At 40.6% G+C, this 21,793-nt stretch overlaps 3 protein-coding genes and 1 non-coding gene across 4 annotated transcripts; 1 reads left to right on the forward strand and 3 right to left on the reverse strand.

The window, feature by feature from the left end:
- Nucleotides 1-3,355: 3,355 nt before the first annotated feature.
- On the reverse strand, nt 3,356-4,661 carry LOC120547691 (otoraplin-like). The gene is made up of 4 exons (XM_039783247.1): nt 4,423-4,661; nt 4,122-4,261; nt 3,748-3,858; nt 3,356-3,612 (listed from the first exon to the last, which is right to left on the reverse strand). Exons 1-4 carry the CDS (start codon nt 4,535-4,537, stop codon nt 3,589-3,591), a joined length of 390 nt encoding a protein of 129 aa, XP_039639181.1. The 5' UTR covers nt 4,538-4,661; the 3' UTR covers nt 3,356-3,588.
- A 1,337-nt stretch (nt 4,662-5,998) lies between these two features.
- gtpbp2a (GTP binding protein 2a) lies at nt 5,999-13,520 on the forward strand. The gene is made up of 12 exons (XM_039783236.1): nt 5,999-6,414; nt 7,549-7,575; nt 7,994-8,178; nt 8,324-8,432; nt 8,525-8,722; nt 9,072-9,246; nt 11,392-11,611; nt 11,779-11,914; nt 12,052-12,110; nt 12,214-12,385; nt 12,632-12,796; nt 12,974-13,520. The coding sequence occupies exons 1-12, from the start codon at nt 6,214-6,216 to the stop codon at nt 13,154-13,156; spliced, it is 1,830 nt and encodes a 609-aa protein (XP_039639170.1). The 5' UTR covers nt 5,999-6,213; the 3' UTR covers nt 13,157-13,520.
- On the reverse strand, nt 10,141-10,223 carry trnal-cag. Its single transcript has one exon. It is a non-coding gene; the product is annotated as a tRNA-Leu (tRNA).
- A 1,906-nt stretch (nt 13,521-15,426) lies between the features above and the next one.
- On the reverse strand, nt 15,427-21,716 carry polh (polymerase (DNA directed), eta). Its single transcript, XM_039783232.1, has 10 exons — nt 21,406-21,716; nt 20,404-20,538; nt 19,999-20,231; nt 19,361-19,539; nt 19,161-19,264; nt 18,920-19,039; nt 18,461-18,584; nt 18,118-18,183; nt 17,250-17,422; nt 15,427-17,153 (listed from the first exon to the last, which is right to left on the reverse strand). The coding sequence occupies exons 1-10, from the start codon at nt 21,540-21,542 to the stop codon at nt 16,202-16,204; spliced, it is 2,223 nt and encodes a 740-aa protein (XP_039639166.1). The 5' UTR covers nt 21,543-21,716; the 3' UTR covers nt 15,427-16,201.
- Nucleotides 21,717-21,793: the final 77 nt, after the last annotated feature.

Here is a 21,793-nt window from a genome sequence, read left to right on the forward strand (position 1 = left end):
CGCCGTTGATCCTCAGGCTTTCACAGTGATTGATTAATGCTGACTGATTGATGGATTTAGTTTAAACAAGCAGTGAGCTGGCATTTTCTGACACCCTTGAAGAAAATCTGCACCGACAAACCCTATCGTTCAAGCACCTCGAAGGCACTACTGATTACGTCAGTCACAACAGACACATGTGCATGCTTTTTCCTCTAGTCATGCATGACATAAAGTTGGCCATCACTCCAGAGGATAATAAATTAAGTTTTCTGTCTGTCATTGTCCTGTGTAAATACCTTCTCTCATGGGGACAAAGTCCCTTGTTGTTTGGAAAGAAAATTAGCTGTTTTATGAAAAGCATTCACCCAAAGTCATACCACATCTGGGGACCATTATGTTTGCGCTTGAAATGTTCTTCTAACCTCAATCTCAATCTTTTTTCATTCCCACATGAATTCTGTTCAATCTAAGGTTATGTATTTTTTTCAGAGTTAGGCAAGACTCGCTTATTCTTCCAGTACACTGCTCTGGACTGTTATGTTTATCCAGGAACTTCTCTCACACAAATGTTATCTTTTGCTGCTGATGTTTCTCTCCCCTTTTTATATTTGCTTCATCTTTGTAAAATAATCCACCACAGTTAATGGAATCAAGAAGTAGGCTCATTAGACTGTTAGACTACGTTTTGTTTCACACTATTCATTGCATCACGCAAACATGCCAGACGTGAGATTTTGGGATGTTAAAAATGACTCATGTTTCTCCAGTCTAAAATGTCACGCTCAGACGCTAACTAGACCTAAAGCTGTTGATATCTCAGCTTTACAGGGTGCTGTGTTGCTGGGTGTAGAGGTGTGAGTGTGACACAAGATGGAAAGAAAAAAAAACACATCTACTGTGGCCTGCGTTTGCCAGCTGCGCCTTTAAGCTCACACACACAAACACAAACACACACACACACACACAACACACATGCACACACGTCAATCTCTTCTGTCACGGTATCCCTGCCTGTCACCATGGTAACACCCTAAAACTACAGCTGTCTGATGGAGGATTGACTTTAGACAGGGTCTGTTAGAGCAGGGAGAAGAGAAGACTGAAATATTTCCTGACGCATTTCTGGAAGTCATTTCAGTTCAGAGAAATTGCATCTGTCTCGAGGTGATATTGGAATGAAATTGGTGTCATTACACAATATGTACAGAGGAACTGGATGCTGAATTAAATGGTTATTACTAACCAATGCCCCACAGCTCAGCATTTTTTGCAGTTGCATATGTGTATGTGTAGGATAATCCTGAAAAATACACAAATCACAGCAAGTTACTCCCTCAGATATGTCCCAGGTATGTTTTTGCTGAGTGACATTTTGTGGTAGATGTTCCCATTTGAAAGAGTTTATATTGATCTGGGCTGAGAAGGGGACAGGAGATTGATGATAATGTGTGACAGCCCTTTCCTAAAATCGTAAGCCTATCTAGGAATGCCTCAGGTAAGACAGAAATAAACTAATGGAAATTACCTGTTTGTAATGGCCAGCAAAAACAATGTTTGTAAGAGATTTCCCGAGGTGGCAGAGAATCAAACTGGCAGCTCTCTTTCTTTATCAAAATAAAACATCTTTGGATCTAATTTTGTAAATAGAGAACGTTTGATTGAGATGTTACATTCATCATTGTATCTGGGTGGGTGCTGTGACGCATAAAGAAGTGATACTGGTGATACAAAACCAATCAAAGAGAGATTTAAATCATCCTTTGGAAAGAGTCTTATCTGTGACAATATGTCAGGCTAACAAAAAGTTCTCTGGAAGCTATGTGTGTGACAGATAGTAAGACTGGCTGACAGACTTAGATTTAGACAAGATTTTGAGGGACGTTATGTAAAATAATGCAATAACACTTGTGTAATTAATGTAATGTAACGGAAAAGGACTTTACCATGGAGTAACTTCATCACGATTAAAAGCAAAGCAATTAAGGTCAGATTATTCTAAGTGGCAGTTAGCAGCCTTTGTGAGCGTTTAAGGTCTGGCATGGGGCACTTTGATATAGTTCATAGCAACAGGGGAGACATCTAACAGAGATTTTAGCAAAACTGCAGGTGCGTCGGTCTTAAAAAACTGCTAAATTGCTGCTGTGTGGTTAAACACAGAATACATAAACACGGAACCACCAATGAGGATGAACATACAGCATATACTGTAGGGTGTTGATGAAAGATAACTGATAATTGTCATGCAACCTAATATGATCCCCCTTTATAACAGTATTTGCACAGTAATGATGGTGATGCTGGTGGTTTTAATACTTCAATTTAAATATTGTATCTTAGCTGAGCCTCTCTTGGCTTATGTTGTATCTTGTCTTAAAGTGTATCTGTGTAAAGTGCACGTACATGTATGTTATTTTGTGTCGCCCATGCATTAAAACCTCCCTATCTCTCTGGTAATGAGATAAATTCAAGCCATTTGTTTTATAGATTGCTGTCATTTTAGTTTGATACATGTGATAGAAGGGATTGTCATTCCTATAAACAGGAAAAGAAAGAGAGAGAGAGCAAACCAATAACTGAATCTGGTTTTAAAAAAGGACTGTTGCACACATAAAATAACCAGTACCTTAAAAAAGGCATTTTCATTTGCAGCCTAATCACTTTTAACCTTCATCCCAGATAAAATGCTCATATGAAAAGAATAACTCCATGTCCTTTGCCTCTTGGCTTTGTTATTTCCTTGTTTCACCAGTGCTGCTGTAGTCATTAAACTAAGTTACCTCATTTGTCTCATAAATCTCTCATTCATCATTTGGCTTAGATTCATCTCATTGATTCTACACCCTACACCAACATTCAGCATCTCACCTGTACTAATGCTCCTTATTAGATTCATCAAAGTTAGTTTTGAATGGAACAATTAGTTGTTGTTTTTGGATGAGTGTGTAAGAGAGGGGATTGAGGTTTGCTTAAGAAAATAGCTAATACGACTAATTGGGTATAGTAGACAACGAATAGATTTCATGAGAAAATATGCCTTTGTGCAATTATTTCTCTATACATTTCTTTTTAAAAAGAGAAGGAAAGCAGCAAACTTCTTTCCCTGCTGGTGTAGAATGAATCATAATGTGCTGCGTACAATGCAGGTAGTTTTCTGAGAAAGCTTGACACTGCAATAAAAAGGCTACATAAGGCATCATAAATTGAATTTCATAATAACTAGAGAATATATCTTCACAGCAATTCAAAGTAAGTTACTAGATGTGTCAGCAGAAATGTACAATAACATTGCAGTTACCCACCCTAAAAAGTCAAATCTGGAGAAAAAGAAAAATCTTATATTTTCAAATAATCAACATTTTGTATTGACAAAAAAGGGTTTTATGAAAAAGGGTTTATTGAACAAAGTGTCTTGTTGAGACAAAGCAAAACAGATAGGTGTCAGACTGTGGGCTTATGGAGGGCTGAGAGTGTCCAGGTTTGTGTTCCAGTTGGAGTCAACACCACAAGATGTAATAGGACATGGTCTGACACACTGGCCCAATAGAGGAACTACTCTCCTTTATAAAAGCAAGACTTCAGAAGAAAGAGGCTTCAGTCTGTCATGTCTTAATCACAGTAGAAGTCCATATTCTGAAAAAAAGGCAGAACAAAATGAATAGTATGAGATTAATGTTGACAACCACATATTACTCCAGAAAATGAATAGAGAATGAAAACAAGTATTCATCTCAGATATTGTCCTATAAAAGAGACATATATGCTCACAGCTGTGGGAGTCTTAACTGTGTCTTCTGCAAACTTCTGCGTCTCATTCACCATAGTTGCAGGGAAGTATCCAATGATGCCCATCTGGTCCACATACCGCTCACTGTAAACCTGCCAGTGAAAATGACATGGCCTTTCTTACAATTTAACATGCCCCACATTTAACCTCCCTTACTAAACTTAAAGTCATTTAAATGCTTGTTCATTTTAGCTACAATGAAATTGAATATTTAAACAAATTGTTTTTGCTCTTGTCAAAAAGGCCAGGAAGGTCTTATTTGTTTGTCAGAGCTGCTGCACTTCCTGTCTTGCATTTGTAACTGATTATAAGCAGCACTGTTAATAAATAACATGTAACAAAAATATTCACATACACTTCCAGACCAGAATACTCCGGCGCCCTCCTCTGGTACAAGTTTAGAATACACATAGACCATCTGACCCTTCTTGATGTTGATGAATCTGCAGTCAGGAGCTATGAAGTCATCCAAGGCTGTGGCCATGGAGAGAACATCTAATAAAGCACAGAAAACAAAAAGGAAAGGGAAATATCGATGGAAAAAAACAATTGTTTTTAAAGTTATCAAGTAGATGCATTTGATTACATCATTTTTAATACTGAACAGTTTTCAGGATACACACTGCGTCATGCTTGTCTTTAATGCTCAGACTTACGTGAGCATTCTGCATCTCCACAAATCTTGTTGTCTGCTAGTTTATCCATATAGACGGCCCTCGCAGTCTGGTGCAGAAGTCCCACAAAGAGCAGAATTACCAGTGGACAGCTCATGCTGACCGAAAGAGCAGAACCAAGAGAGTGTTGTGTGTGAGTGTGGATAGGAATGTGGACATTTGCAGGAACTTAAGGCTGTAAAAATCCCATAACAGTTCTCTCAGCCAGGACTGAATGGGCTGAGCTCCTACATCAGAGGTTGCCTGACCAATCAGTGTAGACCTTCAGAAATGCCACACTATGGAAGTATTCATTTCTGACAGGGGAGTTGGCTGATTTTTCTCAAATTTCAGTCTCTTAGCAGGAACAAGCAGTTACAGTTAATGTGAACAGTTTGTCCTGAGTTCTGTAAAAAAAATATATATATATATATATATATATGTGTATGGAAATAAAGCATGTTGTTCTTTCAACAGGTCTTTGTAGAAGTGCCATATTTTTGGACAGACTAAAATGTCCTATGCGATAAGCAGTATAATAACTCTTACGGTATTTTATGTTACTAGAAGTAAAATCTAAAGATAATCTTGAGTAAAAGTGCAAGTGCAACTAATATCCAGACTAGTCATTTGCAAAACAAATGTGTTAAACAAATTAAACCAAACCCAGTAGGCTATAAATAACATTTACAAAAGTCTACACAGTCAGGAAGTGATTGAACAAACTAATGGAGTAATGAAGACCCACTTTCAAATGATGTGTTGAAGATTTTGGCCAACAGATGTGTTAGTCATTCTTAATGTTGAACCAATGTAGTCAGATTTTCAACCAAACACCCGGCACTCTTGTCCCTAGCTGCACCACACAAGAGTCTATTTCTCGGTTTGTTTCTATATGGTTGTTTTTGCCAGGTGAAACAATAACAGTCTCGCAAAACCAGTTTCATGGGGTCAATACTCTATTATGCTATAATGCTGTATGATAGACAAGATAATTGTTAAGCAGTAGGCTATGGTGGATACGCCAACCTATGCTTTATGTTGAGGAAGGCCTGCAGCCTTTAAAGGGTGCGTAACAGAAAGTGAAAGAACTTCCACCACATCAAACTGATCACACTGTAAATATACCTTTTGTTGAGGAAATAATGAAGCAAAACCATTATGATAATAGTTTTTTATACGTTTTGTATTATTTTGTCGTTTTCTGAGTTGAGTTTTAAGCCTGAATATAATCTTATGTTTCCACAAAATCACCGAATATGAATTTAACTGAATCAGTAAAGCCTCTATGCTATGTTAAGTTTATTACACACGTCTCGATCTTGGCATCATCTTTTTAAGCAACCTGTCAAAGTCTTTGTAAACAGTTATCTTTTTTTCGTCTGATGTAAAACTCTGTAAAACGGTGTTAATCTGGAGTATACACTGTTAGAACCTAGAAAGTTATGCGGGCGGGGTTTAAACCTACATGTAATCTGGTGTAAATCAGAAAACAAATAGAACCGCTCACTCGCGCTCTCCAGTTGTACAAATCAGGCACACCCCTTGACATTTAGTACTGTGACGTAGGCACTGAACTCAAATCGACGTCGGACGGTGCTGTTATTGTTCGGTTTGAAGAGTTTGGGGTGGTCGGTGCTTTGTTTTTATTTTGGGGGCTTTAAGCTACCACTAGCAGGCTAATTCCACTCAAAATACATCACCTGCTTGCCTGGGCTGAGGTTTATTTTAATAATAAAGCATCATTTTATCCAGGTAGTGGTAAGCTAACAAGTTATTTCACCAAAGTAGCTGATGGATGCGCGGGTGTCGGAGTTATTTGGCTCAGGAAATGGACACTGCTCTGGATCTCAAGGTGTTGCGTCCAATGTCAATCCGGGAAATGGCTACGGGGTAGTCCCCAAAAAGGCTTGTGTAAAGAACAACAAGAAACCCAAGACTCGATTCGCTCGAAACTTCAAACCAAGCAATAACACCCCGTATCTACCTCCAGAGGTAAGGCTGAAATTACGCGCACAACTAACGTTACCGCTAGCGTAGTCAAGCTAATATGATTTACGACCCATAAGATAGTCTGCTAAAAAACAATGTGAACTGAAATGGGAGTTTATGTGCATGTCAAACACTAATAATTTATTAGTGAATTGCAATCCCTGTCGTCGGGTTAACTGACGTTATGCCCTGACTTGCCTTTGAACCGGTGTTATGTGGAAGACCGTTCCCCTGTCGATATGTGCTTCCAGTGACACGTAGCTAGCTAGTTAGTAACCTAAAGGAACATGAATGAGATTGAACGAATGAGAGGTTTATTCGGCTAACATTAGCATCTTACAATATGTCATTCACTGTAGTCTGCCAAATGTGTGTTTATTAAAAGCCACTTGATATAACGTAATTGGTCTAGTAGCTAAGTTATTTTCCTTGCTAGCAGAGGAGGAACAGCTGTGTTTGTAAATATCTTACGAGGGGGCGGGTGGGTACTCGGGCAACCTTTATCTAGCTAATGTTACTATTACCGTCCCTGACATTCAATCAGCCCAGGACTGTGTTACTACACAGTAACGAAATATTACCGTGATCACTTGTTTATAACCTTATTCACATACCGTTGAACTCACTTTTACGTGACCATTAACGTGAAAGAATTGCGTTGACCTCAAGCTACCTGAAGTTCAACCTGACATATAACATTAGCCCAAAAAAAACATGTTAGATTTAGGATAATAATGAGTAGTAATTAATAATAAAGAGATAAGCAGAAGTATCCTCATAGCACTATGTTCATAAACTCCTAATGTTTACCGGACAAGTCTCAACATATTACGAGGCTCAGTTGTTGTTTCAGCTGATCTCCAGCATGTAACGTTAACCAACTCCACTGTCCTGCAGTGTTAGTATATATTTGGGATGCTTATCCTACTTGTAGCTGTGTATTAAGGCTAGCTAAGCAGCTAGTCAGTTTGTATAGCTCTCTGTGACAACCTATTCACAAAACTGCACTCATTCAGTCAGATTGCTTTTCTTTGTGTCTTTTAACAAATCAATAGCCTGTTGTCTCACTTCTATACAGTCTGACAGCTGTTGTTCCTTTTCTGTCTGTCTCTCTTTGTTTTTCTACACATCTCTTAGGCTGAAGAGGGAAATATAGAGTACAAGGTAAGCAAATAAGCTGTCATGCAAGAACAATACTGTGTTCAAAAGATATTCTGGCGTCCTTTAAAGTGAGCTACTTGCGTCATATTACACTATAAGGCAAGAATCATCATTAGAATAAGCTGTCGGTAATATGTAGGTAAGATGTCAGGATGAATTCAGTCTTACATGATCTACCATGGAAAACAAATACCACAGTGGATTAGCGAGAGCATTTTTAGTATCTGGAGTCTGGACAGTTGCCTCCCCTGCTTCATCAACAACACTTTATTTCAGATTTGTATAGCCCCAGTCCTCCCATAATCATTTGTCATGCTAGTTATCTGCACTAGACCTAATTAACCGCAGACTAAACCCATTCAACTTTCCACAATCCAGGTTTAAATTCGGCACTGATTTCCATAGTCTTTCCCTTGTCTAGCTAAAGCTGGTGAACCCCACGCAATACCGCTTTGAGCACCTGGCTACACAAATGAAATGGCGACTGCAGGAGGGCAGAGGTGAAGCTGTTTATCAAATAGGTGTTGAAGATAATGGCATGCTGGTGGGACTATCAGAGGAAGATATGAGGACGTCACTAAAGACGCTGCACATGCTGGCAGAGAAGTAAGTCAAGATATCAAATTGTCACTGTTTGACATCAAGTTATACAGTAACCCCCAACCAAAGAAATTGTAAATTAAAATGTGCCATTAAAAAGAAAGCCATTGTCCATAGGCAAGCAAAACAGCAATGTTTCTTTTTCTAACAGAGTTGGAGCCGACATTGCTGTTCTCAGAGAGAGAGAGGTGGACTACGACTCTGATGTGCCTCGTAAGATTGCTGAAGTTCTCATTCGCAAGGTGCCAGATGACCAGCAGGTTAGTAGGGCTACTGTGAAGGCATGTTGTTTTTTAGTTGTTGATCTGTTTTGTTTTTTTATCGCCGCTTTTTCTTTGTGTTTTTCCTGCAGTTCTTGGACCTGCGAGTAGCTGTACTGGGTAACGTGGACTCGGGCAAGTCCACTATGTTGGGTGTTTTGACACAGGGTGAGCTGGACAATGGACGGGGAAGAGCGAGGCTTAACCTCTTCAGACATCTACATGAGATCCAGACTGGACGCACTTCAAGCATCAGCTTTGAGATCCTTGGCTTCAATAGCAAAGGAGAGGTGGGAAAAGATCCAACGCCAGAGAATACATTTGTTCCCTAGTTATGTACTGCATACATCCTTTGCTATAAATAGCAGCACGAGTTAAATACATTACGTTATGGTTACCCTTATCGAGATGTTCAAATAGATCAGACAAGACCATAGGGTTTTGGTAACAGTGATATAAAGAGGAACAAAAGTTTCATACAATGTAATATTAATGTCATGCGTCTATGCTTCTACAAGTAATGTTAGTGACTTATATGTAGCCTGACCTATACTTTCATATAAATAACTTAGGAATGTGTCGGTATGTAACTTATGGTAACTAATACCTTTACACAGATATGATTGCTTTTTTTCTTAGGTTGTGAATTACAGCGAGTCTCGGACAGCAGAGGAAATTTGTGAGAGTGCCTCTAAAATGATCACATTCATTGATCTGGCGGGTCACCACAAGTACCTGAAGACCACCATCTTTGGCCTCACCAGCTACTGTCCGGATTTCGCTATGCTGGTCGTCAGCGCAAATACCGGAATTGGTGAGTGTTAATTGATCAGTTTACTAATGATTGTTTAAATTTTTTTGAGCGTCATCATACGTCAGTTAAAATGTACTGTAGTGTGTCTGTATGCACTTTATCTTGTCACTTTACTATTCAGATAAGACAAGCTGAAAGTGGATCCGACATAGGAACACAGGCTGGTAATTGACACTTGCAGGGTCAGTCTGACAGAGAGCCTATGTTTGTGTACACCTGTAGTAGACTTGGCCAGCTGTGACTTTGCAAACATGTGATATCTGAGCTTATGTAACAGACCACCATTCCTACCACAGCCGCATTACCCCTCCTTCTCATCCCTGCCACTACTCAAATATCTCAAATACCATCCATTCATGTCAGAGTCCTTTGACCCACTGGGGGTAGCTGTGTGCTCCAGCCTCATAGCATTAAGTTAAAAATTTCAACTTTCGACCCCTCCCTTTTTTCACGTAGCTGGTTAGACTAGCATCAAATGAAATCCCACAATGCCTTGCAAAGCGATTCGATCATGTCCCTTATAAAATTAATGTGGATTTATTTTGCAATGCGCCACCTTTAGTGGGTCTCTATTATCACTTTGGCATTGCATTTGAACAACTTATTTTATTGACATTCTGTATTCGGGCATCATATTCTTTCACCAACCCAGACCTGTTATGATAATAGCAAGTGAGACAGCAGGAAGCTTGTACGATACCGAGGACAGGGAAGGACATACTTTAAAAACCGGAGAAGCTGAAACTGGTGGGACAGGCTAGGCAGTTTTTGGCTTTGCTTGTGAAGACATATTGTTTGTTTACTCTACTGTTTGTTTACTTTTCTTGCTGTAATAGTAGAACACCATTTGATTGTGTGTAAGTTTATAAGATTTTGTAAAAAAAACAAAACAGCTGTCAGAAGTGGGATTCAAACCCACGCCTCCAGGGGAGACTGCGACCTGAACGCATCGCCTTAGACCGCTCGGCCATCTTGACACTTACATACCACTGATAACTCTGCCACATGATTGGGTGGAGAAGGGTTATTATTGGCACAGCAAGTGGGCCCTGATAAGAACACCGTTAAAAGCTTATGACCGTCTGTAAAGAATATTTGTGTTTTTTTGTAAGCAATAGCCATAAATAACATAGGGTTATTGGGAAATTTGTTATGTTTTGTTTTTGCATATGTCAAGGAGAAATGTAGATAAAACCGGAGCCAACAGCTCACAGCCTGTTGGAGTTATTAGGTGAACTATATTCAACTACTGTTGCTTTATGGCTAGCAATGTTTGGATTATTTTGTGTTTGAGTTTAATTCTGAGACCTCTGTTTCATTCGAAACAAAGTTAACTAACAAATGGTACATTTTCTTAATCTTTTTTTTTTTTGCGGTTTTTAGTGGTAAACAATAAACATTGAAACAAAATGTTCCTACCTGCAATTGTAGAATAACACACAGTAGGCGTTGTTGGCGTTGTGTGGGTGTCTGTTTTAAAATAGGGCATACTTGGGGAAATTGGGTCAAGAATGAGGACTACCTTAGCTAAGCAAAGAAAGGGGACACAGTGTCTGCAACCCAAGAGCAACAGCGTTATTTATGAAACGGGGTAATGGATCTGTGTAATGCATAGGGCTTGTCTTAGGTTGTATCTGTGACAAGCCAAAAAGCCAAAGGGTGGGTAATCATCTTGTATCGTTCTGTGATGCTATACCAAATAGCTTGGCACCTGCATGAGGTATGATGGACTTAGATTTTTCCTATGCACCTTTACCTTGCACTGGGGGAAAAGAACACCACTGGCAAAACAACCCGCTGCTCAGCTGATGAGGGCATTTTGATTCTTAGTACCCTTAGTATCTTTATCTTGGCTCCCCATTAGCTGTTAACAATATAGCAGCTACTCTTCCTGGGGTCCACATAATTTCCCCTAACCCTAACCCATTTGCATAGGACAGTGGATCCCATCCTGATTATTTAATGCTAATTGATCCCTGAAAGAACATAATGCGCAATACCTAAAATTAACTTTGCGTTTGTGCACTTGCGTGTAAGCACGTTTGATGATGTGAAGTGGCGCAGAGCGAGGTGCACCTCAATGAGTAGATTCAACATCGGGATACCCTCTGACTAGATCTACTTCCTCTCCTTCGTCTATTCCAGCTGGAACGACACGGGAGCATCTTGGACTTGCCATGGCCCTGAAGGTGCCCATATTCATCGTCATCAGTAAGGTGGACCTCTGTACGCGGGCCACAGTGGAGCGCACTGTGCGGCAGCTGGAGCGTGTCCTGAAGCAGCCGGGCTGTAACAAGGTGCCCATGGTTGTAAGCAATACAGACGATGCTGTCACAGCAGCACAGCAGTTCGCCCAATCACCCAAGTATGAAACTACATATACTACTTAATTGAATGTGTACATGAACCGTTTCATGTTTTGTAGTGATGTGTGGGCTCCCTCTATAACTTAAAACCTTATAAGAATATAACGTGGGGACTAGCCAGTGATGTTTGTGTGTCCTGATCACATGCTTGTGTTCTCCCTGGCAGCATCACACCCATCTTCACCGTGTCCAGTGTGTCTGGAGAGAGTCTAGACTTGCTCAAGGTCTTCTTCAACACCATCCCTCCTCTCAGCAACAGTAAGGAGCAGGAGGAGCTTATGCAACAGCTAACTGAGTTTCAGGTATGTCTGAGGTTAAGTTTATGAATAAATGCAAGTGATAAGCTGGCACACAAACACTCTTTTAGTTGCAGTGTAAATACATACATATTACATACACATGATTTTGATGTGATTGACATCTGTGTGCATCATTACAGGTGGATGAGATCTACACAGTGCCAGAGGTGGGGACTGTGGTGGGAGGTACTCTGTACAGGTCAGTGTGTTGGAAGGCTTACTTCATGTTCATCTATTCAACTTGCATTTTATTTTGTTTAGCGTGGACTCTCGCTGACCCACTGTTTTCTTTGAATGTGCAGTGGTATTTGCCGTGAGGGAGATCATCTTGTAGTAGGGCCCACAGACTCAGGCCAATTCCACAAGTTGACCATCGGGAGCATCCAAAGAAACCGCTCAGCATGCAGGGTACTCAAGGCCGGTCAGGCTGCCACACTCGCCCTGGGCAACTTCGACCGCTCACTACTACGCAAGGTCAGACACTTATGTTTGTGCCAAATTCTTTCTTTCTCCCTACATTGTTTGCCCGTATCAGTATTTAGAGGAGTAGGAGGATTTCGAAGAGTGTGTTTTCCTTGTATTTTCATGTAAATAAATGTCTCATTTGGTACTTCATCACTGATTCATATGGGGAAAAAAATTAAAATATTACATGTTATCCTGTTAGACACTGAATTCTAAGCTATGTGTGTACAATGTCCATGTGTTTTCCACTTACAGGGCATGGTGATGGTGAGTCCGGAGATGGATCCTACCATCTGCTGGATGTTTGAGGCTGAGATTGTGCTGCTCTTCCATGCCAAGACTTTTCACAAGGGCTTCCAGGTTACTGTGCACATTGGCAATGTGAGACAGACCGCCACTGTGGAAGCTGTATATGGCAAGGTTAGTTCATCCACCAAGCTGCAACTGTTCCTGTCTGAAAGTTGTCCTCTACTTCTAAAACCTGGGCTGTTATATATCCCAATGTGTTAAATCAAGCAGATTATGTCTGACATTTGGTTTATTCTTAATGCTGTCTGTCTTTTCTTTCTATTCTTATGATACATCCCCATACCACAGGAGGAGCTGAGGACAGGGGAGAAAGCAGTGGTTCTCTTCAAGTTCATCAAGCACCCAGAATACCTAAAGGTGGGAGCTAAAGTTCTCTTCAGAGAGGGCGTGACTAAAGGGATCGGTCACGTCACCAAATTGCAGCCCATTGCCCAGTACCGGCCATCCCAAAGTGAGGATGACGAAGCCTAAGTTTCTCAGAAAAAACAACAGAAAGAACCGTCCCACCCAAAAACGAGGTGCTTTATATAAACATCCTCCAGCTTTCTCCAAAGGCCACTCTAACCTGTTCATTATCTCTCTTGTTTTATCACCCTTTTCCAAAGCCTTTGTTTCACCATCCTCTTAATTTTTCTCCCTCATCTTTTTAAATAACTCCTGATTTATATTAGTCTGCTTTCTGGTGTCGAGGTTAAAAGAGTGTTGCTTTTCACGGCACTGTTAAAGGTCCCATGACATGGTGCTCTTTGGATGCTTTTCTATAGACCTTAGTGGTCCCCTAATACTATATCTGAAGTCTCTTTCCCAAAATTCAGCCTTGGTGCAGAATTACAGCCACTAGAGCCAGTCCCACAATGAGCTTTCCTTAGGATGTGCCATTTCTGTGTCTGTAGCTATTGAGGAGGAGAGAGGGAGGGGCAAGGTGGAGGGTGGGGGTGTGGCCTTGACCAACTGCCACTTTGCTCATTTGAAAGCCATGATGCCTCTCTCTCATGGGTTGGCCAAATTCTCTGGGCGGGCAAAGCAGAGAAAGGGGAGGTAACCTTGCTTGTTATGACCTCATAACAAGCAAGATTCCAGATCGGCCCATCTGAGCTTTCATTTTCTCAAAGGCAGAGCAGGATACACAGGGCTCGGTTTACACCTATCACCATTTCAAGCCAATTGGGGACCATAGGCAGGCTGAGGGAACGCATATTAATGTTAAAAAACCGCATAAAGTGACATTTTCATGCCATCGGACCTTTAAGATGAAACCCCACACTTACTAAGCAACATCTACCAAAGTGATATTGACTGTCAAGAACAACATAATATTGCAAAGGGCAACTAGGAAATGGCTTACACACACCTACATTGAAGTGCTGCTTCCACAGTTTACACCTAGATGCACTCCTAAAAAACGTACACACTGAAACATAAATGCCAGTGTGGATATACCTTTGGCAGATAATCGTTTACAAACAATTGCTTGGACATTAAGGTGTAACCTGTATCACCAATGTCATTGTTGTCATCACCCAACAGCCGCTTGTCTGTGTGACCAGCATAGTGCCTGACAAGGACAAGCCTCACTCTATTCAAATACTCCTAAATCATACCCTTTTCTTAGTAACCGCTAATTCATTATGTAAGACAATAGTAAAAGCATTAAGATGCTTTTGTGGTTCTCCGACACAGCTTGTCAGTTGTGTATAAGCTAAACCACCTTCATTTCAAGCTATAATGTTGCTGACAATAGCACTTAATGAAGTTAAAGGAGAGCTTTGCGAGGTAAGCAAAGTTAGAACTTGACCAGCATGTCAGCATGCCAAGATAACTCACATTGGCATCACCTTGTAGGGGGTTTTGTTTTGTCACATATGTCTGTGAGAATTATGTTTTTTTACTCACAAATAATGCCTCACGAGACGGTAATTATCTTGCTGCCTGTCTTTCAAGTGCTTTAGTTACTCAGGTCTGTTTAGATATATCCTATTAGACAGCATTCCACTCTCACACAACTACTCCAGTGGAGCTTTTTGTTGTTGACTTAGGGTGGGGGGTGGGGGGTGGGGGGGAGGGTTCCTCCCAGAGATGTTTGGTTATGGATTATCTAGTTTGTAAAGCTACCCACTGATGCAGCTTTATTTTAAAGCAATTGTTTTAGGTACTTGATGCCGTCTCTTCACTGAAGTTACTGATGTCACTAACTTTGAGTTTTTTTTTAACACAGTGCCTAAAGGAACTACTGTTTGAGTAGTCTACCATTACACCCCAAAGTTTAACAAAAAAAGTCAAATTAAGTTGGTGCTACTCCTTAAAACAGCTTTTGATATTTAGAAGACAACTTTTGAAAATGAATGTTAATTGCTACTGTGTTCAAGGCTGCTGTTGGCCTTATAATTTCTTATAGCATGTTGACGTGACTTATACACAGATTTGTTGTCAACTGAGAGAGGACAACTGAAATGTGTTCTGTTTTGTTGCACGCATTTCAACCAAAATATTTTATAGCCTTCATAAAGAGTATCAGGTGTTGGTTTGTTTTAATGCAGGTATTTTATATATTTCTAGTAGTTCCAGATTTTACAATTTATTCAAACATGTTTTTCACTGTTTTCGCAGTCTTCTTAATGACACATACACATCCTCACTTTTTTGAAATCACGTTTAAGATCTTTTCCTTTTAATTAAAAGTATATTTGGATCATTATTGGGGTGAAATGCAATATTTATGTACAGATCAAATTTGTGTATCATGATGTACATGAATAAAAGTTTTATTGTCTCTTTAGCAGGTGATTAATGGTGTTGTCTTTTAACTAAAACAAAATTGATCAATGTTTTTTCTACTGGCTCACGTCACAAAGCCATGACTCACACTACATGAAATTGAGTTTTAAAAGAAGTCATTATTTCATTTTCCTGGTACTGTTCCTACTAATCTGTTCCCCAGCTGATGCAAGACAACGCTATTCAGCTGTCTTTTAAAGCTCATACCTAGAACAGTAGGCTCAACATGGTGAAAAAGTGTAAACAAAACAGGACGACTCCGCTCTAAGGGTGCAATTGCTCTCATCATACTCGCAATCATGCATTTAATAAGTATTTAAAATATATACTCACTTTCTGTATCTTTTAAGAAAACTTTATATTCACACTTAAGGAAGATTGAACCGATTACAGGAATCTGCTGGCACATCAGAATACAACATCATCATGTACATGACTACAAAATGTTAAAAGTATATATGCTGGTTACAAAATTGTTTCCTTAAAAGTATTGCCTTTTCCCTTTATAAATAACAGGCATATGTGTAACGAAGTGCATAAGTAGACCCTTTCTGTAGTTTGTAGACATTCTTATAAAATAAATCACAATAACATTGATCGTTGAAAACAAGTCATAGTGTAACCTGTTACAAAATGGCTTTCCATTCTTTAAGCAAATACATTGACTTTCTTTGCACATTTGTGATATATACGCTTTCTCAGAACTCTATTTTATTTAAAAAGGCAGCTCTACAGCACATCTTAGCTCCTCTTGAAAAAAGAATCCAAAGTGCCCGTACTCCCACCTTGGGAGCGATGCCTTTTCGGTTGTGGCCCTGACTGGCCTTTGGTTTTAGCCTTGCCACGTGAAGACTGGGGTCTGAGAGGAGTTAGAGAGACATTGGAAGAAGAAGAAACAATGGAAGAAGAGGAGGAGATGGGTGCTGAACCGGTTGATGAAGAGTGCGAATTCTGGAGGTCCAGGGCAAAGTGATAGTCATTGTGTTCAGGCATTTCCCAGACCAACACCTCCTTGCCACAGCGTTCACAGTTTAACAGGTCTTCTCTGGCTACACTGGAAGGATGACAGTTTACCTCTGGAACAATGTCCAGTTCATCCCTGAACTCTTTACAAGGCGACTGCTGAGATGAGCTTTGTTTTGCCTGTAGCCCTGACACAGCAGCAACAGTGTCTTCTGAGTCCTCGTCATTGTCGAGTCCAGGCTTATGTCCCATTTCAGGCTTGTTTAAGGCCTGTGTGCTTCTTTCAAGATTCTTCCTGTGGAAGAAAGAGGAAATGCCAGAATGGTGGCTGGCTGAAGCATTTTTAGAGTGAGAAAAGGGTGAAAAGAAAGAAACAGGGCAATTTATATTTGCCACCAACTGACTATCAGTAGCAGAGGTTTTGTGAGAGGAGGAAGATGGGAGAATCCCTGTGGAGCCTAGATCGTCGCCGTCCTCCTCATGTACATCTTTTGTTACCTTCAGTCTTTGTTTCTCAGCTGCCTTTTGAAAGAAGGACTGGATGGTGCCATGCTGTTTGCATGTGGAGTCATTTTTCAGTTCAGAAGGTGGCTGGATGGAGGACTGAGTGGTGGAGAAAAGACTCTGGGTTGCAGTGACATCACTGGAAAGAAAGCCAGCAATTCCTCCTGCTGATGGAGAATCGCTGAACTTGCTAGCTGAGAGGTGTAGCAGAGTGAGGGGTGGAGTCCTGGGGACACGAAGCAAGACAGAGAAGAACCAGTCACACAGCATTCCTTCAACTAGTGACTTTAAATATTTCACAGTGTTCTCATATTCTAATTACCATGCTGCCTGGTGGTTCCCTGCTGTGTTTAAACTCTTGATAATGGCAAAGCTGTCACTAGATAGTTTGGTCGCTTCGTAGCGCACTAAAGCACAACAGCGAGAGAAGCTGCTCGGCCTCTTATCTCCAAGCTGACGTACACCAACCGTCAACGACTTAGCCACTCGGCCATTCTGTAAGATAGGGAGAAATTACAGGCACTGATGAGAAACCCAGTTCTATATACAGTACAGGCCAAAAGTTTGGACACACTTTCTCATTCAATGCAGGTTTTTTTTATTTTCATGACTATTTACATTGTAGATTCTCACTGAAGGCATCAAAACTATGAATGAACACATATGGAATTATGTACTTAACAAAAAAGTGTGAAATAACTGAAAACATGTCTTATATTTTAGATTCTTCAAAGTAGCCACCCTTTGCTTTTTTTATTAAGAAGGGGAAAAAATCCACTAATTAACCCTGACAAAGCACACCTGTGAAGTGAAAACCATTTCAGGTGACTACCTCATGAAGCTCATCGAGAGAACACCAAGGGTTTGCAGAGTTATCAAAAAAAGCAAAGGGTGGCTACTTTGAAGAATCTAAAATATAAGACATGTTTTCAGTTATTTCACACTTTTTTGTTAAGTACATAATTCCATATGTGTTCATTCATAGTTTTGATGCCTTCAGTGAGAATCTACAATGTAAATAGTCATGAAAATAAAGGAAATGCATTGAATGACAAGGTGTGTCCAAACTTTTGGCCTGTACTGTGTATATATATATATATAATAAAATAAGCAGGAACCCCAATTGAGGAAATGGGTAGTACTGCTGTAATAGGGGAAAGGAATATATTTCACAACCACGGCTATCTCACCACTTCTCTGTCTTTGGTAAGCCTCTCCTCCAGCTCAAGGGCCAGTTGATGAAGCCAATACTGCACCTACACAGATGTTATTAATACATTAACATGAAAACAATTTTCCAAATCATAAAAAGGAAATAATGTCTAAGATTGCACATATGTTAACAGTATTTCAAGAATGTGTCATAATGCCATCTTCCTTACACATCTAGATGCATTAACTACATCCTCTTAAATAAGTTGTATCACTTCCAGTCAATGCAAGACCAAAGTTAAAGACAGATTGAGTAATAATTTACATCTATATTTACATCCTGTTGTAACACAGGGGGAAACAGAGACTGATGGCACTTACCTGCTCTTTTGTAGCCAGCGATGTCTTCCCAGGGAAGTTTTTACTGCAGCCGATGGACTTAGGTAGCTGTCTGGGTTTCACTGCTTCAAACTCAATCCCCCGACATAAGTCATACAGCCACTGGCTGCAAAGCAGAGAGGTGCAGAGGGGTTTGTAAGCAAGTATAAATAAAATGCTTAGAGTTCAAATCCAGTTTATTTCTATCAAACAGGTTTGTCTTCGTAGGAGAAAAGCTTTGCCCAGAGCCATTTTGCTCTATAAGCATGGGGAATCAAACATGCTGTGAAGTAAAAGAGTAATTACAATATATTAGGAAGGCCATGTTATGGCTATGTTAATCAAAATGTCAATTCCACTTAAAATTGTGATGGTCCGACATAATAAATGCAAAGACTAAGCAAGACCTTTGTTCACCCGTCACCTTATGACCCTTTGAAAGGAATAACTGGCTTGTCTTACCCTGTCTTTTCTCCAAAGTGCTGTCCCAGTTGAGCCTGAGAGAAGCGAGTCAGATCTCCCATGTTCTCTACTACCAGAGTTTCTGAAATGGAGGCACCCAGCTTACCCCCCAGGTTACGACTGTGCAAGTGAAATAAGCAATGTACAGTGTATACAACTTTTGTTTTTACACTTCTATGTTAGCATGAATTCTATTTGTGATGACTAAATGATTCATGGCAGAGTAGTGCTTTGAACTCACATCTTGCTGATGGGTAGAGAGTTGAAAAGTTCTGTCACAGAGTCCAAAGGCAGAACAGTTTGTCGGTTAGGTTTGTTCAGACCACAAGCTAGCTTGGACAATACCTGAAAAGGAGTAGGCAGTAAATGATGACCATAGCAAAGAGAATTGATCTTTAAAGTATTTACATTATATCGGAAAACAAAAGAGGTTTTTCCTACCTTATTGTGCGATATACCTGCTGAACAGCTGAAACCTGTGTCTTTCTCCACGGCTGCCCTCATTTCCTCGACAATGAGTGCTCCCACAGTTAGCTGCAGTTCTGCAGGGCTCGGTTCTCCTAATAGAGGGGCTGGTAAGGATGCCAGCCACTGCTGGAGACCTCTGGACCTCTGCTCCTCTGGGGACAAACATGATGGTTAAGAGGATACATCCTACCTGACCTAACGTGACACACACACGGAACGTCGAAGGTGCGTTGTTGTTGCCACAGCCAGAAGACACATTTTGTTTCAAATTAAGCTGGAGGCAGCAAAAAAAAAAAAAACACAGCTGGCTAAACTATTTAAAAATGGTGGGTTTGTTCAGGACACCCCCCTCTGTCGCTTTCACTTCACCTTTTGGTATCGCCCTCAGCTCACTTGGAACCTCGACTGAGGTGGTACTAAAAAAATTTTTTTAAAAGTACATTTTAGCAGGTACCAGTTACTTTTTTTAGTAATGGAAAACCAAAAAAGGCGAGTAGAGTCGAGTCGAGCAGGTACCGTGTAATGGAAAAGCGCCATTAGTGTCAACACCAGCTTCTTGTGCCCAGTGCTGAAGCAATTAGTTGATTAGTCAACGTTTGGTTATAACCTACCTTTATCCAAGGCAGCGTCCTCTGCAGATGTTTCCTGTCCAGGTGAACTTTGTGGGTACCCCTGGATGTAGGTCGCCCTCAGCATGTGAGGCTCTATTTGTTGATCAGTCATGTTTTCTAGCCGCTGCTGGACCGCAGCAGTCAGATCCATGTAGGCCTCATCAATGCTGGCTCTTTCAATCACAGCGAAGCGAGACATCACCTCAATCACCTCCACACTCGCTTCCCTGTAACTACACAGGGGTGAGTAGGTTATTTATTTTACAATTGGTCACAGGATTGGAGGTATTCCAATATTTTTTTACCATACTCATCATATTAATAAAACAATAGTTTTATGGCACAATCCAAGGAACTGTGAATAGGTGTAGAGGTAACACATTATCGTACATCACACGCACTTACTGTGTCAGGTCCGCCTTGCCATGAGACTCACGCACTCGTGCCACCTGGAGATCTGGGCACAGTTTCTTTGCATCGTCCACCCACATGTTCCTGGTGACGCCATGGGCCCTGGCCTCGTAGCTCACAGCTATGATACTAACAGAGGATGACATTCAATTGAGAACCGTATTTTTAAGTCATGTTTACAAACCGTCAGAACATGTTAATAGTAAGTCCAAGGTGGTTATCTGTGGGAGAGTGGGGCGGACGAGTTGCCAACACAGAGACAGCAATTTCTGGTCCATGCAACTGAACACACATTCTCATGCTATCCAATCACAGCATTGACTGGGAAGGAGTGATGTCAGTGGACAGCCTGAGAAAGTTCAAGGAGGCCATTCACATCCAAAGCAAGAGACCATATTTGAACAGAGCAAGAAAGGGGTTACAATCCCCTTTCAGTTTAGTAAAGACAACTTTGAGATAACTGAAACGTGTGAAAAAGCTAGTAAGTGGACCTTCAGTTTTTTTCCAAATGTTCTGTCAAAGTACCATTTCTAAGTTCAAGAATTAACTTTCACACTTAACTTACATCTAGTCATTCTGGTGAGTTATTTCCTGTCCTCTCATTTTTCTCATTCTGCAGCTTTTTTGAGTTTTATTTTCTGATATCTTTACCATGAACTTGTCTGATAATACTCATGTACTCTATTAGTTATTATGCCCATATAATATGGGTAATATGGGCCATATTACCTTTCAAAACAGGCAGGGTGCTTTGGCAATAGGGAGTCGCTATGATATAAACAGTAAAGCCTAATTGAACAGAGTTTTGAAAGTGAAAGAGTTTTGCTTTCCTTTGAATTAACTGCACTGCTCTCTCAAGAAGCAGAACACACTAACGTTAAGCTAACTGGATAACAACAGGCATATATATATGATCCTGCTTTGAGAGACAGTCTCCTCGCTAGCAGGTTCAGTTGCATTGATCATAAAAACAATGTCTCTGTGTCAGAAACTCACCTGCCTCCTTTCCACGTCTTGTACTGGGCCACCACACAGGGAGTGTTCATCAGAGCTGGATTGAGCCTCTGTTCCACCTGGACGTAAAAGCAGTCCATGTCCACTAACGCCACCACTCTCTCCTTTCCGTACTCCATCACCAAAGAGGGGAATCTGTCAGTGAGAATAAAATATACACCAAATGACTGGTGGTACTGTTAAGTCACAGCTTTCATCCGCTTGCAAAAGTTAAACAAAACCGCCGAAAATGTTTTTCTGTCGCTTCGTATTTTGCGCAAGTCATCCGAAGGTACATCATTCGTCATCAAAAGTCGACGAGAATGACAACAGCGGTCGGCCATTATAGTGGTGAGGTCGACGTTCAGTCTGAATAACGTTACGTCGGTAG

This window comes from Perca fluviatilis, chromosome 19 (assembly GCF_010015445.1).
Source record: "Perca fluviatilis chromosome 19, GENO_Pfluv_1.0, whole genome shotgun sequence".
Lineage (NCBI taxonomy): Eukaryota > Metazoa > Chordata > Actinopteri > Perciformes > Percidae > Perca > Perca fluviatilis.